Source organism: Gymnoscopelus microlampas, assembly GCF_963454915.1.
Source record: "Gymnoscopelus microlampas genome assembly, chromosome: 24".
In the NCBI taxonomy this organism is placed as follows: Eukaryota; Metazoa; Chordata; class Actinopteri; order Myctophiformes; family Myctophidae; genus Gymnoscopelus; species Gymnoscopelus microlampas.
The window spans coordinates 13,278,701-13,297,377 of record NC_139961.1 but is presented as its reverse complement, the minus strand read 5'-3'; the positions used below and the strand labels follow the sequence as shown (position 1 = coordinate 13,297,377).

The 18,677-nt window shown below is 42.7% G+C and overlaps 2 protein-coding genes across 2 annotated transcripts in view; both read right to left on the bottom strand.

Annotated features, from left to right (window-relative positions):
* LOC311040419 (interleukin-1 receptor accessory protein-like 1) overlaps positions 1 to 18,677 on the bottom strand; it is a gene marked incomplete at both ends in the record, with an annotated part of 684,931 nt that overhangs the window by 153,228 nt on the left and 513,026 nt on the right. The gene's annotated exons all lie outside the window — the stretch shown is intronic.
* LOC311040989 (beta-1,3-galactosyltransferase 2-like) lies at positions 7,729 to 8,754 on the bottom strand (the record flags this gene model as incomplete). Its single annotated transcript, XM_084051427.1, has 1 exon — positions 7,729 to 8,754. One exon carries the CDS (start codon positions 8,752 to 8,754, stop codon positions 7,729 to 7,731), a length of 1,026 nt encoding a protein of 341 aa, XP_083907553.1.

Sequence of the window (18,677 nt, the reverse complement as noted above, 5' to 3'; positions counted from 1 at the left end):
TATGAGCTTGTAGATCTGCTATTTTTTTTAAATCGTGAAAATGTGTGCAAATCTTTGAATGTATATATATTTTTTTAAGCGAACATTTTTAATAAAATCTTTGCTTCTGGGGGTCCCTGGAACAAGATATTTTGAGATGGGGGTCCGCGGCCAAATACATATAATTTTGGGGGTTCATGACATGAAAAAGATTGAGCACCACTGATATAAAAACGTATGTTTTTCAGAATACTGTTGGGATTTAGGAGACATGTAGAACCGGCTTCAGGTCTTAATGTGTTAATACAATTACCGTATCAAGTGTCTGGGGCTGCCAACCCTCCTAGTGTGATATGCTATCATATAGAACTTTACAAAAAAAAACTGGAAAAAAAGGTGCACCAATAGAGGCCCCCGGGAGGTGAGAATGGAGCGGGGTTTATGTGAGGGCAAAAACCAGCAAGGGGAAAAAAACGAAGGTCTTTTAGAGCTAACAGATGACTGAGATTTTTTAACAAGCCACAATGCTGTGCGGAGTTGTTCCTTGTTATACCTGGGATGACAAGCCGTGAGTGTGCAATGGGAAAGAAAACAAATATCCATAGGGGTTATTTAACATAATGCACTGAGGTATGCAGTGTTCTCTGTACTGTAAGTCTCATTCTATACAGTTGGCGCTCTCGAAATTATTCCAGGACTTCCTCTGAAACCAAGCCTTACGGAAGCATATAGTTCGCAAGTTTAAAGTTTAACTCTTGAAGACCGGGAACGCATCCGTGTGTCACTTTTAGATTTCGTTGGGCTATTCAAAAATAGCAGATCTACAAGCTCATAGCGCGGCACCGAGTGCCGCGCTATGAGCTTGTAGATCTGCTATTTTTGAAAAATCTTGAAAAGTTGTGCAAATATTCGTGTTTTTTTTCTCTAACATTTGTAACTCAAATCTTTGCTTCTGGGGCTTCCTGGAACTAAATATTTTACAAATGTACGCCTTAAAAAAATATATAATCCACGATTTTGCCACAAATGTACACAGCTTTTCAAAAAATAGCAGATCTACAAGCTCATAGCGCGGCACTCGGATGCTATTTTTGAATAGCCCAAAGAAATCTGAAAATGACACACAGATGCGTTCCCGGTCTTAATGGGTTAAAAAGAACAGTGGCTAATACACTCCCTGGACCTGTCAGAAAGGAGGAAGCTATCTCAACAGCTGCCACCAGTCAAGATTGTTCAGGAGGCAGGCGGTCAGAAACCCTACAATAACTGCAGCAAGACTTGGTGGCTGCAGGCACTGAAGGTTTCTGCTAGCCTTGGATCAAGACTATCATGTATTTTATTGATTCTGACTTTAGTTTTGCATCTATGATAGTCTTGGTCTCTACCCCCTAAGGTGACTGGAAATCGGCGCGCAAAGCCTGTACTTCTCCATACGTGTACACAAAATACAAAGTGCTGACCCTGTAGCCACGAATATTAAAGGTAGGGTAAGTGATTTTCTTTGGTTAAAATAAGTGTTAAATAGCTCTATACTCTGATAGTACTAATTGCTATAGAGTGTTTGTTCAGTAAACGGAGTCTCCTTGTCTCTCCAGCTCTTTATAAAACAGAAAATGCATTTTCATTTCAGTTTAATTTCCAATTTTATCCAACCAGGACAGAGAACTCAATCAGGATACAGATTAAACAAGTGAAATTGGAAGTGATGACACTAAGAAATGAGCAGGCAAAATTGGAACTGGAACACCATAAAAATGAAGCTTAAAAATGGGTACTTTCTCCTGATTGACACCTACCAGAAAATGTGTTTTCTGTTTATTAAAGAGCTGGAGAGACGGGGAGACTCCTGTTACTGAACAAACACTCTATAGTAATGATTACTATGAGAATATAGTGCTTTAACCTTTTAACAAAATACTTTTTGTTTTAACCCAAAAATATCACTTACCCTACCTTTAACATTAGGAACCTGTGTGCACTGTATCAGTCCATATTTTTCAATAGATACGGTAGCCTATGTGTTCTGATCCTGTAATGGGCACAGCCTGAACGCCATCTTATTCCCTCGTTTACGTCCTGTTCACATCGAGTGTGCTACCGTCTTTCACTCGATGCGCCCCGCCCACTACCATCCATTGAGGAATACAGGGAACTTCCAACAGAATCCGATACAGACGGGATTAAAACACTATATCTATTGAAACACAAGATACGAAAGCAAAAGTCAGACTCAATTGAAATACTATCTATGATAGTCTCGATCCAAGGCTGTGTTTACATAAACGCTGAAGGGCGCCGTGCCCGAATTCCAAGACGTACAAATTCAACACACATACCGAGCCACACACAAGAAAGGTCTACTACTCCAATATGCTCAAAACCGTATAAATAAGCCACAGAATTGTGGTAATTATGTTTTCTCTGGAATGATGAAACAAATACAGAAACATAGAAAACCCCCATAGAACATCTCTGGTGGCATTTGAAGAAGGTGGTTGCAAAACGCAAACCGCAGAATATCAGTGAAGTGCGGTGGTGGAATGTAACTAAGTACATTTACTTAAGTACTGTACTTAAGTACAATTTTGAGGTTTTTGTACTTTACTTGAGTAAATTTCCAATACGTTTACTTCTACTCCACTACATCTCAGAGGCAAATATTGTACTTTTACTCCACTACAATTATTTGAAAACGTTAGTTACAGTACTAGTTACTTTGCAGATATACAGTATAAAACATACATTAACCGATTCAGCCCGATTTTATACCTAGGCTATTTTCAAATATTTTAGTACTTTTACTTTTGGTAATTTAAGTACATTTTGATGCCAATACTTCTGCACTTTTACTCAAGTCAATTTTGAATTCTGGACTGCAGTATTGGATGCAGTATTTAGATTTTGAGTACTTTTTTACACCACTGGTGAAGTGGAGCCTATTGCACATGAGGAAGATTCCTCAGGAATGCTGCCCGGAAGCTGTTGTCTGGCAATGCATTATGTTTGCAGCAGGTCGTAACAGTCTTTAGTATTGTACTAAAGACGCTTGTCATGAAGGGGTTGAACAATATTAAGACAGCAGAAGTTATAGAAAGTGTCATTTCGCGTTGAATTTGGAGAAACCACTTGCGATATTAGTTGTGTTGAGCTACATTCAATTGTTCTTGGTTGACTTGTTTATTGCGACCATCTGACAGTTCGTAAATATCGCCAATACATCTAATTGTCTCCGCCAGGCCGAAAGGCATGGCGAGAGAGTGGCCCTCATTTATCAACACGGTGCAGCCCAAATAATGGCCGTACGGCGAGATCACCGCACCTTTCGGCATTTATCAATATATCCTGACGTGGGCTTCATCCTACTTTACGCTGAGATCTCACGTCTGGTCGAGACCAGTTGTTGACGTTGGCTGCACCCGTTTATTCCATCCTAGAGCTGCGGAGCAGCATTGTTTTACTGTCTGAGAGGCATCTGGACACATAATCCACTCATAAATGTATATCTACACTAATAAATAATCCCTGTGAAAATATAACATTTTATAAAGTAATTTAAACAAACTGCTTTAACAGTCATTCAGATAAGATTGTAGATCTGGCTGTATTGAAAATAGCAGATCTACAAGCTCACACAAGCCAGCGACGCGTTGTGAGCTTGTAGATCTGCTATTTTCAAAACATACGATCTCTCATTAATGCGGAGCGGGACGGGACTCGCCCGTCCGAGGTCCGAGTCTCACTGGGAAATGGGAATAGCCTACACCAGTGTTTATCAACCCTGGTAGAAGGTACACTTTTGTACTGCGAGTACTGGCTAGGTGTACCGCGAGCTTTGAAGAAAGTGTGAAACCACCCCCTCGAGAACAATAGCACGATCATCCGTCAATCGATACGGCCATCATCCGTTTCACACACAACCACGCCCGTGTCCATTCAGTGTAGCCGCTACACTGAATAATTGCATTCCTATGGGTGAGACCATCACCCATAGGAATGCAAGGGCACAGGGTACATGCTTTGGCACTCAGTATTATTACTACAAGATGATGACAGCTCCACCAGCAAAGAAGAGATGCACCCAGGGCCAGAAGACGCTAAATTTCGCCGTCATCAGCAAGACATTGCCGCTGCCAGATCCTCCTGCAAGCAGCACTGCCGGTGTGTCCGGGCCACCGCGACCTGCCGACAAGCTGGCCGCACAGGGCAGCTGCAACAGCAGCACACACAACAGCACCGCCGCCGCCAGCGTCCTCACCGTGCCGCCGGGAACAACAATCGGCGACAAGCAAGACGACTACAGCCAGACTGTACCGTGATGACTACATGTGTGCGGAGACAAGCTCGCAAACAGTGGTATGGTTCCCAGTAAGATGAAACGTCACCTTGAGACCCACCATGGAGAAATTGCCACAAAGGACAAAGACTATTTTGTGAGTTTGAAAGCTACTAAGGCGAGACAGAACGCAAAACAGACAACTGCATTGTTACGCAGTACCACCAGCACCAAGGTTAATGACAGAGCTCTGGAAGCTAGCTACCAAATTGCAGAGCTTGTGGCAAAGTTAAAATTGCCACATACAGCAGCAACATACATGTTGGCAGGAGCCAAAATCCTGGCTAACGTAATATTGAGTTTTAAAGTATTTGTTCTAAAAAGGACTCAAGTTTCAAACAAAGACATTTGTACTGGCTTAAAAAGTGTTTTTTTTTCTTCTTTCTAAAACAGTTTCACACTAAGAATATTGTGGCCAATTTTTCCTATATATATTTTTAAAATCTTTTTGAGTTTTTAAAGTATTTTTCTGGGAAGGTGAATCCAACTCCTCTGTTCATTGCAATGACAAGTTTATATATTTGTAGGCCAAATTGAACATGTGTGTGCTTTTTAGTTCAAGGTTTCTTTATTATGACATCAAAGCAAAACAAGTTGTATGTTTCCAAAAATAAATCGGTGAAACTGAGGCACTGTATCTTTCCTTTTTTTTCATCTTCTCCATTCATTGCACTGACCTAAGTTTATATATTTGTAGGCCAAAGACATTTTGTAATGTTCAAGGTTTCTTTATTACATCTTGTGTACATGAGAGTAAATATTTTGATATATATATATATATATATATATATATATATATATATATATATATATATATATATATATATACATATACATATATATACACGCACCGTACAGTATATCTAGGTGTGCCCTGGGATATTTTGGCTAAGCCAGGTGTGCCTTGGCACCAAAAAGGTTGATAAACACTGGCCTACACGACGGCTTTATTTTAGTGTAACTCGAACTGCTCGGTATGGGTTAAATAAATTAATATACAAACGTATTCATGGCGATGTGATTGACAAAGTACCGCTACGGTACGGATTAGGCTACATGAGAAACACAGCTGGGCGCGCGCGTGTGTGTGTGTGTGTGTGTGTGTGTGTGTGTGTGTGTGTGTGAGAGAGAGAGAGAGGTGTGTGCGTGTGTGGCGAGCGAGGGAAACGCTTTCTTATTGGCTTTTCATGATGTCTTCTTTGGTCGTATTCTGGTTCTTCAATCTTCATGTCGTAAAATCGGGGCGTTTTGAGAATATTTAAGGGCGTGTTATTTAAATGACGCTCGGTTTCAGCCGTGACATTTATCAACGCTGGGACCAAATGTACGCTCGGATCAGCTGTGTAGGATGCGTTGATAAATGTGACTTCGACGTTGGTGTACGGCCGAATAAATGGAAAAATATACGCCGGTTTATACGCTGCGTTGATAAATGAGGGCCAGTATGTTTTGCCCCCTGTCCGTCTGTCCGTGTGTCCGTCCGTCCGTCCGTGTGTGTCCGCCCATCCGTCCGTGTGTCCGTCATTCTGTCTGTGTACAGCTAATATCCGGCACCGTTGGCTTGCTCGCCGTGAAACTGTGCGCACACACATTCCCTGGATGCCACAGCAGAACCTCTGCCCCAAATTTTTCACATGGACCTTTTATAGCGACACCAGGAGGCCGATTTGTGCAAAACATATTTGTTGACAGTACTCCTACAGATTTTGTCCAAAAATCCCGCTAATCGGTACACAGTATGTCTATAGTCAATTAACTAAACAGGTCTTTCAGATTTTTCATATTCCATCCTGATTGGCTAAAAATGGCTTCCAAAGTTTGCAGGAGTACTCCGTTTTCAACAAAATGCCTCAAATCATGAACACAGCATGCAATTTCCTTGAAATTTTGCACACATATTTCCACTATGCTGAGGACGAATATCCACTTGAACATTTTCAAATCAGCCTCATGGTGGCGCTATAACAGGCCGATTTGTGTTTTTACCTACAACTGCACCAATCTGTGTAAAAGCGCACTCCCTAGAGGTCAAGGAAAAACCTTTGCCCTGCGTTTTTCACATCTGCCTTTTATAGAGCCACCAGGAGGCCGACATATGTAAAACAATTATTTTTATATTACTCCTTCCGATTTTATCCAAATTTCACGCAAATCGGTACAAATGATCTCTATAGTCAAGTGATCAAGACGGATGTGTTTGATATCTAAAGTTTGTAGTAGTGGCTTGTTTTGAACAAAATGCCACAAATCATGAACGCAGCGTCCGATTGCGGTCAAACTTTGCACACATATCCACACCATGTTGAGGAGCAAATGCCACCCTTTTAACATTGGCCTGTTATAGCGCCACCATCAGGTCTAATTTAGCCAAACACATTTTTTGAACAAAATGCCTCAAATCATCACTGTTTTGCTTGGTTCACTGCCTTTTTGTTTGGCCATTACATTGATGCCATTATTTTGTGCCATTATTTCAATGCCATTATTTTAAATGGTTTTAATGTTGTTTTTGCCCCTCTTTTTTGCATTAATGTTAAAGTATTACTGCTTTTCAGTAAAGCACTTCTGCTCAATTTCTTTTTTTGTTTTCTGCTCTGTAAAGCACTTTGAGCTGCATTCATGTCATGAAAGGTGCTATATAAAGTTTATTATTATTATTATTACTTAGTTTTTGTAGTCAAAAAGAGCCAATAATGAATGCAATACAGGTGAAGATGAATGCACACACGGAAAGGAAAGGAAAGGCACGATGCTGGCACGGGATTGGGAAGGAAAAAAAAACGTTGTTGATTGGTGCTGCCAGGGGTTTGGTGCCCGGGCCCCCTGGAGCTTCAGGCCCCCAGGCTGCTGCCCCGTGAGCTTGTGCGTTCGTTAATCCAGGCCTGACCGCCTGTCACTGTCCAGTTTAGGGCTGCAACCATCCATTACTTCCTTAGCGAGATTATTCTAACATGACTTTGTCCATGAATCAAATAATCGAGAAAGGTAAGTTTAAAAAAAAAAAAAAGAAAAAAAAAATATATATAATTATATCAACAAATCCATTAACCACTTACGGTGTCATGCTAAAATAGTGAAAATTGCAGATCTACAATGTAACGGAACGCATTGTAAGCTTGAAGATTGCCTATTTTCACTACTCGATTTTTTTCTTTCTACTTTTCACCTATAATACCCAAGGGATTGATAGGGATTGATTAATCAATTATATTTTTAAATCAAATTACCGATTATCAATTATTGTTTTATAATTGATGAAATCGATTGCTTTGATTAACAGTTGCAACCCTAGTCCATTGCTGTGGAAACGGCAATAGGTCGCAGATCGGCGCCTGGGTGTGGACTTGTCCACTTCTTTATCATTGCAAGCTTTGATTTTACAATTCTGTCGCAAGTGGGTTGCATGTACAACCTTCTTAAAACAGATTCCTGCTTGGGAATGGGAGGTAGGTAAGTGGGATACCCAGGTGTTTCATTAGGAGGCCCAAATATACATCCTCCAGGTAAACTGCGTCGACGTGCCGGGAGGCTTCCAGGAACTTTCTTGGCAGGTCTGAGGAAAAAACGTAGCCCCCTCCCATTGCATACGGCGGGTAATGTGACTCGGCGAAGGAATCACAAGGTAGGAACCATTTTGAATCCTTGTCTCTTATAACTTCACCCCGAAGTGCCACACGTCCAGTCATATAGCTGTCCTTCGGAGCACTCAACAGCATGTCGACCAGGTTGTGGACGTTAAGGAACATGTCCGTGTCGATCTTCATGGCGTAAGAGGCCATGGGGCAGCGAGAGTCCAGCCATTCCATCATGAGCATCGTTTTGATGGTCAGGTTATTGTAGGTGTCCGAGAAGTCGCTCTGCAGCAGGTCTCGGTGATCTCTGCTCTCCTCCAGCACTTGGCCTTCGATCTCTTCTGCCCTCTCTCCCGTCGGCAGTCCCATCAGAAAGAACAGGCTCACCCGTTGGCCCAACACAGGGCTTTGGGTGTCACCTCCCCACATCCTGCGAATGGTGTCACGACTGGCCCTGTCGCCGGGATGCACCGGGACGATCACGACCACGAGAGGCTCCCGTTGTTTACATTGTTCTGGTTCGTCCACGATGAACTTGTAGTCACGCGGATACTCAACAAAGTATGGGGGTCCTGGAGAGACATGTCCTAGGCTGGCTGCAGACATCTGGCATTCGTTGACAGGCTCCTGTCGTGCACGTTGTTCCGGCTCGCTCGCGAGGATGAAGCGGTGTTCATGCGGATAGAACCGACGACTGGGCCAGATTCTCCAGGACGGTGGTTCTGGAGAAACCTGTTCTCTCACGGTTGATGAGGCGTTGGTTGATGAGGCGTTGGGGCGTAAGCTAGCTCCAGACACCTGGCGCTCATCGACATTCATTTGACATGCTATCACCAGCAGAATGAAAGAGGCTGCAAAGGCCACGCCCATGAGGTGCCTCATTTTCTCTCTCTTCTCAACCGTCTGTCAAGGTCTCTTCTCTTCTTTAGCTCTCTCTTCTAGCAGGGTTAACTCTTCTACTGAAAACATCCACAGAGACAGTACTTTTGGGCTGAGCAGTGTTTTATAGTGTGAGCAGAGTTCTGGTCCGGCGTCACATAACAAACACAAACCGTTACCAAAGTTACTCCATGATACAATCAGAATCATTCCTTATTTGGAAGCACAGTGTTTCTCCAAACACTGAGTCGGGACAATCTTTATGGGTCGCGAGTAAATACAGTATCCCTTTTGCCAGACCCAGGGTCTGGCCTACATGAGGCTTTGCAACGTTTCCCCTTATACAGCCGGTCTTTTTTTGACTCACATGACGTTTGTAGCGTGATGCTGTATAAAAGGGACAGACACGTCATGCGAAGTCCGGTGTGATGTAGTGCTCTGATCTTATAAAGTACTTCCTATACTATATTTGTATTATTTCAAAATATGTTCAAAAACATAAAACAAAACAATATTTTTCATAAATCAAACGCATCTAAAATTAGTGTCTCCGCCAGGCCGAAAGGCATGGCGAGAGAGAGTATGTTTTGCACCCTGTCCGTCCGTGTGTCCGTCCTTCTGTCTGTGACCAGCTGATCTCCGGCACCGTTGGCCCGGTCACTGCGAAACTTTTCACACACTTTTTCAGATTGGCCTGTTATAGCGCCACCAGGAGGCCGATTTGTGCGAACACATTTTTTGATACTACTCCTAGAGATTTTGTCCAAACATCACACAAATCGGTACACATCTCTATAGTCATGAGATCAACGCGGATTTGTCCGATTTCCCATATTCCATCCTGGTTGCCTAAGATTGTCTTCCAAATTTGCAAGATTGGTTTGTTTTGAACAAAATGCCTCAAATCATGAACGCAGCATGCAATTTCAGTGACATTTTGCACGCATATTCCCACTAGGGCGAGGAAGAAACGCCACCCTTTTCACATTGGCCTGTTATAGCGCCACCAGCAGATATAATTTAGCAAAACATGTTTTTGGAACAAATGCCTCAAATCATGAATGCAGTGTCATATTGCCGTGAAGGCCTTAGAAGAAATCTTCACATTGGCCTAATACAGCGCCACCAGGAGGCCACAATAACCTACCTGACCTGGCGGAGACCTGTACTCCGAGGAGCACTTTTTCTAGTTTACTGTACATTATACCTCCTACTGTATATTACACGAGAAGGTGTGTGTGTGTGTGTGTGTGTGTGTGTGTGTGTGTCTGTTTTTACTGTTCGTGCCAGCCTACACAAGCATCTTTATGACACACATAATTGAGTCCATAAAGACAGATCTGCGTCACCATGTAAAACAGCATGGCGATGCATTAAAACCCATACATTTCGCCTCACAGTCACGCCTGCTATTTACCCAGGAGACAATATGGGCGAGGTCACGTCTCTGGGTGCTCAAAGTACTGCCTCACTTTTAGATAAATACTATGTTTTGTTTATTTGGCCTTTGGCTTCGTCTTCAGCACAAGGAGAGGTGCAAACGACTATTAGTTTACTATTGCCAATCGTTGCTGTCAGGCAGAAAACTTTCATCTCCATATTTCAACTTTATGTTTTTTTGTTTTTTTTTGTAAATTAAAGCCCTACTTCATTATTCATCAGAGTGTAGCACAAACGTAGGGAAAATAGCAGATCTACAAAATCACAATGGTGCGACGCGTTTGTGAGCTTGTAGCTATTTTCAATCTTTTTTAAAGGGGCTACACCATGAATTTTAACTTTTTCTTCATTTTTGTGTGTTTTTGGTCTCCCCCACCTCTCTTCTGTTCCAACAAATACCCGACTTCGAGCATGCAGGCTTTCATAGGCTATCTGTGGTTTTTATGTAAATTGGTCTGAAAACAGTCCGTCAGATTTGTTCCCCCTGCCTACGTCACGTCTGGGAACAATTCCTCCCGTTTTTCAGTTTCCACACAGAACCAGGAGATAACATGCATACAAACTGGCTCAATAGCGCCCCGTGCCAAACAGGACAATGTGGTATTGCAGGTGAAAGTGCTTTATAAGCCAGAGAGAAGTTAGTTGGAATGAGTATATCTGAGGCTTGATTTAGGCTCAAACCTTTTGAAAAACGTTTGAGGGACATAAACAATATGATATTAAATGTTATTATTATTTTTTAAATTCATGGTGTAGCCCCTTTAAATTATACAAAATGAATGGTTTTTGGTCATATTAGGTTTCCATCCGACGGCAACGATATTTGGTATGGCGTATGCACACCAATCTAATTAAAGCCAAACAAACAATCTTGCAGTGATAATTAAGCCCAACGGCGGTCTGGTCTGGTCTGCCATGTAAAGTGACTGAAAGGCAGTCCCTGAAATGATTGTGCTGAATTTCACCTAAAGCCCCAAAATAGCAGATTGATTTTGATTTCATTTAATTTACTTACTGTAATTGCTATAGCAACCATCACACATTGAGGGTTAAAAGACAATCGAGGATAAAAACACACAATAAACGTATTTGCATTGTGGTCCTCATACAATCGAGAACATAAACATGCATAAATAATACAATCAAAATCAAATGTAAAAGGCTAAAAACTATTTAAATCAAGTACTACTAGCAAATACATTACAAGTACCTTACATTCTTTGTAAGACCTGGAACGCATCTGTGTCACTTTAGATTTCTTTGGCTATTCAAAAGTAGCAGATCTACAAGCTCATGGCGCGGCATTGAGTGCCGCGCTATGAGCTTGTAGATGTGCTATTTTTGAAAAATCGTGACATTTTATTTTTAGATTTTTTTTCAAAAAACTGTTAGGATTTAGAAAACATTTTAAGGATCGCCTCAGGTCTTAATGGGTTCAACAAATAAACAAAAATAAATGTCGCTAAATTAAATGAAGGCAATAGGTTATAGGAACTAATAACGGGTTCAGTCACCTCCCTGCTCTTCTATTGAGACATTTAGATCGTGTCAAAGGTCTATACACAGGATCTGACACGAATTTAAGATTCAATTTATCCCCTGAGCAAGCAGGCGGAGCTCTACTACCTCAATGGTAAACAATTAAGCACTTGTGCAGGAAACCGGGTTCAAATCCGGGGTAGAAGAGGGAAGAAGTTACATAGTGCAGCTTTAATTTAATCTCTGTGTCCAGGTTGTTCCATTGCTCACAAGTCACAACACCAGCGCATGCACAACTATAAATCACCATAACTTTAACCCTATAAATCACCATAACTCTAACCCCTAAACCAGGGGTCTTCAAGGTTGTTTTTCTTTTTTTTTGGCCTAGGACCCCTTAGGTCAGTGGTTTTCAACCAGTGGTCCGGGAACCACCAGTGGTCCTTGAGGGGGTTCCAGGGGGTCCCCAGCCAAATTAATAGTTAGGAACCAAATTGACCCTTATATGTGTCTGTAACTCTGAGAGTGTACAAGTGGAACCAAATGGACCCTAACGGGTCCATTTGGTTCCACTTGTACACTCTCAGAGTTAAATGAACACTAATGATGATGACACATTGTAGATCAAGAAATCTAAATGGTTGAGTCCTTGGCATATCTTTTCAAATGGGGGTCCGTGGGCTAATATGTGTCAATTTGGGGGTCGTTGACGCGGAAAAGGTTGAAAACCACTGCCTTAGGTGATAGATAGAGAGCCAAAGCAGGGACCCCCTACTATAGTACACTTGTTTAGCAAATTAGACTAGGCCTCCGTCTCTCCAGCTTCTGATCCTTTTATTCTTTTTTAAAGCCTTCCATTCCGTCATGCAGCTGGATGCTAATGTATGTGCATTAGATAGACAGATACGTATATACTGTATTAATCCCGAGGGAAATTTGTTTTGCTCAACAGCTCCAGTTGCAATACATTCATACAGACTGTCAATAACAAGAAGAATGATGAACATATACAATACATTACATCAATGGGAATAGAATGCAATAAACATATATATATATATATATATATATATATATATTTGTATATAAAATATACAAATGAAGAAGTTAAAACTATAAGTTATAAGAAGTTAAAGATAGTGTGGTTTTGCATAGAACGGTCAAGTCAGTTGACGCGCGCACACGCGCACACACACACACACACACACACACACACACACACACACACACACACACACACACACACACACACACACACACACACACACACACACACACACACACACAGTATATAGCGCTGGGCGGTGTGGATGACTGAGTGGACTGCTAGTCTGCAACAATGAAAAGTTCAAATCCATCTAGGAGGCATTTTAGAAAGAGGAGAGACGAGGAGGAAAAGTATAGAGGTGTGTTTATGATGGACATTTTCTAAAAGCATCTGTCTGTCAATGTTTTTTCTGATGTGCTCTGAAAAGTTCAAAGCAGTTTAGAAACAGGAAGGATGAGTAAGAAAGTTGACAAAAGTAAAGAGGTGGACTCAGAGATAATAATGCTAATACACTTTATTTCAAAGCAATTTACGGGGTTGCAATTGCTTCTCCTATGCCTTCCTACCATCTCAGATCAAAGCAACATAACCACTTGAACGACCAGCATCCAAATTATGGGGGGAATCTTAGCGAAAAAAATCTCACAACAAAAAAAAACACTTGACTATCAAACAATAACTTGGTGGCCCCCCTGCAATGACTCTGAGGACCCACTAGGGGTCTCAGACTCTCTGTTGACCCATGTACTAAACAAAACCTCTAAAATGCCTAATCCTAAACCCAACCCGAGTCTATTCCTAATTGTAAACCCAACTCAAATAAGTTTCATGAACCATTATCATTTCTCTTGTGAGGAGAACCAGGAGGAGGATTTGTCTTCGTACAAACTGTGGAGTGCCTGTCGATACCGCCACTAAATACTCCAACACACTATCAACTACCTTCCACCTTTCCTGAAGTACAAACTGACACCAGAGTGTTTATTAAACAAGAGACGCGTGCTTTGCATAGAAAATAGGACATAGCCTCCTGACCTGTGGGCCATGAGGCTATTACCACCAGGACAATACAAATGTGATGGAAAAAAACAACAACCTTCATATCAAGTATGATTTAAGACAATAATATAATCCAACCTTTTTTGCCTATTATTCGGGGGCCCATCTGCAATACCCTTGTGGACCACAAGGTTGAGAAGGAGAGGGACAGAAAGAGATGGACAGAAAGAGAGAGAGAGAGAGAGAGAGAGAGAGAGAGAGAGAGAGAGAGAGAGAGAGAGAGAGAGAGAGAGAGAGAGAGAGAGACAGACAGACAGACAGACAGACAGACAGACAGACAGACAGACAGACAGACAGACAGACAGACAGACAGAGACAGAGAGGAAGAGAGGAAGAGAGACAGAGAGAGAGACACAGAGCAGTGGCGTGCACAGACATTTTGAGGGGCAGGTGCTCAAGTAAATTATACTTTTTTTTGTTTACTTAGTCTCCCTCTACACCTATACCTCTTTGCCAAAAATAGCCGATCTACAAGCCCACAACGCCTCGCAGCGCGAGGCGTTGTGGGCTTGTAGATCTGCTATTTTTGGCTAAAGTTCTCCTCAGAAAAGGGATGCTAGGTTTTGAGTGGTTATGGTAAAAAGAAAAATCATATCACATAAAGATTTGGCGGACCCCCTGTTGTAATTCTGAGGACCCCCTAGGGGTCCCGGACCGCCTGTTGAAGAACCCTGCTGTAAACTGAAAAACAAACAAACTTTTTTTTTTCTTTTTTTCAAAAGGGCGCTTCTGGTCAAGAGGGCAAAGGGCAGGTGCTCTAGCACCACCTAGAGTCTATCTGTGCACGTCCCTGACACAGAGACACAGAGAGACAGACACAGAGACAGAGAGACAGAGAGACAGAGAAAGGCAGAGCCAGGTATATAGGTACACAGTCCCTTGCACAGAGTTAAATCACAGCGCCTGAATCGCGGTACGGCACGACGTAGCAAAGATGGCTACTTGGTATGCAGCGTGTAGAGCCCACTCTCTATCTGGGGCTGACATACCAGGCAGAGGAATTATGATGAGAGATGATTGTATCATGACTGTAATTGTGAATGTAAATCCGGCGGCGAGGCCGTCCTCTTTTTTTCTCCCCCACCCATCTCTCTCTCTCTCTCTCTCTCTCTCTCTCTCTCTCTCTCTCTCTCTCCGTGCATAACGATGAGTTGCCCAAACAAAATTTACATTCCACTTCATATCGCACGGCGACTGCATTAGTTTGACAAACAATAACCACTGACAAATGAATAACATAAAAGGAGATGATTAACACATTAGCACCGGGAACGCATCTGTCTTTTTTTTTTTTCTATTTCTTTGGGCTATTCAAAAAGAATAGCAGATAAACACGCTCATAGCGCGGCACCGAGTGCCGCGCTATGAGCGTGTAGATCTGCATTTGTTTGGGGGAAAATCGGATCTTTGAATATATATATTTTTTTAAAGAAAAAAACATTTGTAACTCACATCTTAGCTGGGGGGATTCTACAATGAATTCTAAATCCTAACTAATGTTGCTATAATATCAGTGGTTCTCCAAAATGATATGTTTTTGGCCGTGGACCACCATCTCAAAATATTTTGTTCCAGGGACCCCCAGAAGTTGTAACATAGTTTAAAATGTTCGCTTTAAAAAAAAATATATATATATATATTCAAAGATTTGCACAAATTGTCACGATCTTTCAAAAATATTAGTTTGTGGATCTGCTATTTTTGAATAGCCAAAGGAATGTTAGAATGGCACACGGATGCGTTCCCGGCCTTAAGGGGTTAACTCCAGAAAAGCAATCTGGCCTGATAATTTACGCGCCTGCCTGTGTGTACGGATGCTTCCCCAGGCGGCACTTGTTTTGTGTATGCGCGTGCTGTGTGTGTGTGTGTGTGTGTGTGTGTGTGTGTGTGTGTGTGTGTGTGTGTGTGTGTGTGTGTGTGTGTGTGTGTGTGTGTGTGTGTGTGTGTGTGTGTGTGTGTGTGTGTGTGTGTGTGTGTGTGTGTGTGTGCACGTCGGGTAAAGAAATCACACATCACACATGTTCGGAGTGTGCATTCAAAGCCTAAGAAATACCTTGTATAATAATACAAGCTCCAGCTTGTAGATGGGCTATTTTTGGCGTGTGCCGGTGTTGCACAAAAGGTATAAATCAGGCTTTTACCATAGCCTGATTATGTACATTATGTACATCGTTTGGTCTCGTGCTTCTGCGTGCACACGCCTACCCCCTATCTCTCTCTCTCTCTCTTCTAGGGCCATGACAGCACATTATGTCGCAGCCGCGCGTCGAGATACCGCGCCGTTGCAAAAGTTCTAAAGCGGTAGGGCGAGATAAAACGATGAGGGTGATCGAACAGGTTTCTCGCGTTAACCTCTGTATTGTTTAACCTTAAGCCTGAAGCCGAAAATAGCCGACGTACAAGCATTGTGAGCTTATAGATCATCATTGCATTTCCACTAACCTCTAAATGCGTAATTCTGACCCTAACCCCATTCTGAATCGATTCCTAATTGTAAGCCTACCTTAAAACATAGGTTTTAACCATAAAACAACCATTTCTCTCTCTTGTGAGGACCAGGAAAATTGTCCTCACAATGTCCATTTCTCTAATTCTACTTTAGTTGTGGTGACATTTTGGCCCTCACAAGTGTAGTAATACAAGTACACGCACACACACACGCACGCGCACGCGCGCGCACGCGCACGCTCACACGCACACACACACACACACACACACACACACACACACACACACACACACACACACACACACACACACAGTACGGGATGCTCCGGTGTCCTTATAGTGCAGGAGTCGAGAGAGCGATCCATCGCGCCGCGGCCGGGGCTAGCTTAACCGCTACACCGGAAACGACAACCGCAATTAGTCAGACACAAAACAACGGCTCGTCTGACGCTCATCTTTCATCAGCACAGCCGCAGAGGTAAACGAGTAAATGAAGCCGATTCTAATTAGCCTAATTAGGGGGGATAATTGATCCGTCTCTTGCCTGCGATCCAAGAGGGACTATGCCAAGGAGTCGCGCTTTGCTGGACCAAATAGCTACATCAATGACTCCAGGTGCTGCTTTCTAAACGACTCAGGCGGAGTGAGTGTGTACTTGCGTTGCTATTTTTGAGAGAGCCAAAATGTCCCCATAACTAAAATAACAGAATTTTATAAACAGATTGCGAGGATCGTTTTCCGGGTCCCCTCAAGAGAAATGGTTGTTTTTTCGTCCGTGGTTTAGGGGCAAGCGTTGAAGTTTTGTCTTATTCATACTACGTAGTTGCACGCTGTGTCGCACACCAAAAAACAGCAGATCGATAAGCTCACAACGCGTCACAAGCGCAGCGCTTTGGGCGGATCGACGGAACTGCCACAAGTGGTCGGACGTGAATCACATGGGATTACGATGTCGAACCGTGTCTTATACGCACGGAGCAGCAGTGGCGTGCACAGACATTTTGAGGGTCAGGTGCTCAAGTAAATTATACTTTTTTTTGTTTACTTGGTCTGCTCTTTGTCCCTCTACACCTATACCTCTTTGCCAAAAATAGCCGATTGTGAGCTTGTAGATCTGCTACTTTTGGCTAAAGTTCTCCTCAGAAAAGGGATGCTAGGTTTTGAGTGGTTATGGTAAAAAGAAAAATCATATCACATAAAGATTTGGTGGACCCCCTGTAGTGACTCTGAGGACCCCCTAGGGGTCCCGGACCCCCTGTTGAAGACCCCTGCTGTAAACTGGAAAGAATCCCCTTTTTTTTCAAAAGGGCACTTCTGGTCAAGAGGGCAAAGGGCAAGTGCTCTAGCGCCACCTAGAGTCTATCTGTGCATGTCCCTGCCGAGCAGGGCAATCACTACTGCCGTCGGAGGCTTCAAGAGCACGCCGTCTATACTGGGCACGGGGCACGTCAACCACTGGAGTGAACCGAGCGCATGGATGGTTATTGATTGATGATGATGATGATGATGATGAGGTCATTCTGGTTCGGTTTCTGTCGAAGGTTACTATAACATCTCTGTCCAACTCAAAACTGGGAAAGAAGAAGGGAAGTCAACCCAGGGCAAAGCCAGGCAAGGCAAGAAGCCGCGCCGCCTACGTGCACGCACTGTAGCGCGACAGCTTAGCTAACAACACCGCAGAGCTCAAGACCCTGATGTTAGATAGGAGAGTGCGGGGGGGGGGGGGGGGGGGGGGGGGGGGTGGCAGCGATTCAGGAGTCCCGAGTTAGTGTTGGCTATCGCACTCTCGCATCGCAACCCATTAAGACCTGAGGCCGATTCTACAAAATGTCTTCTAGATCTAAACATAAAAAAAAAAAAAAAACGTATGTTACTATGTCAGTGGTTCTCATACTTTTTCATGTCAAGGACCCCCAAAATGTATATGTATTTGGCCACGGACCCCCCCCCATCTCAAAATATGTTGTTCCAGGGATACCCCCAGAGGCAAAGTTTTGAGTTACAAATGTTCGCTTGAAAAAATATATACATTCAAAGATTTGCACACATTTTCACGATTTCCCAAAAATAGCAGATCTACAAGCTCGTAGCGCGGCACTCGGCGCCGCGCTACGAGCTTGTATATCTGCTATTTTTGAATAGCCAAAGTATAAAATTATGTTTTTTTTTTATAGCTCAAATCTAAAAATGACACAGATGCGTCCCAGGCCTTAATGGGTTAACGCATCGCTTCTAGCTACTTTTGGTGCGTTTGTGTGACGCTGTGTGGTGTAATCAAGTAGGGCATTAATTAACGAAAAAAAGTAAAAAAAATACGGAGATAGGAGGTTTCTAACCTGGCATGCCAAGACTAATATCACTGCGTAGATATTAGTTTGGAATCTCTGTGTTGGAACCTGCATTTGAAAGGGGGAAAATGCAAAAAAAAAAAAAAAACACC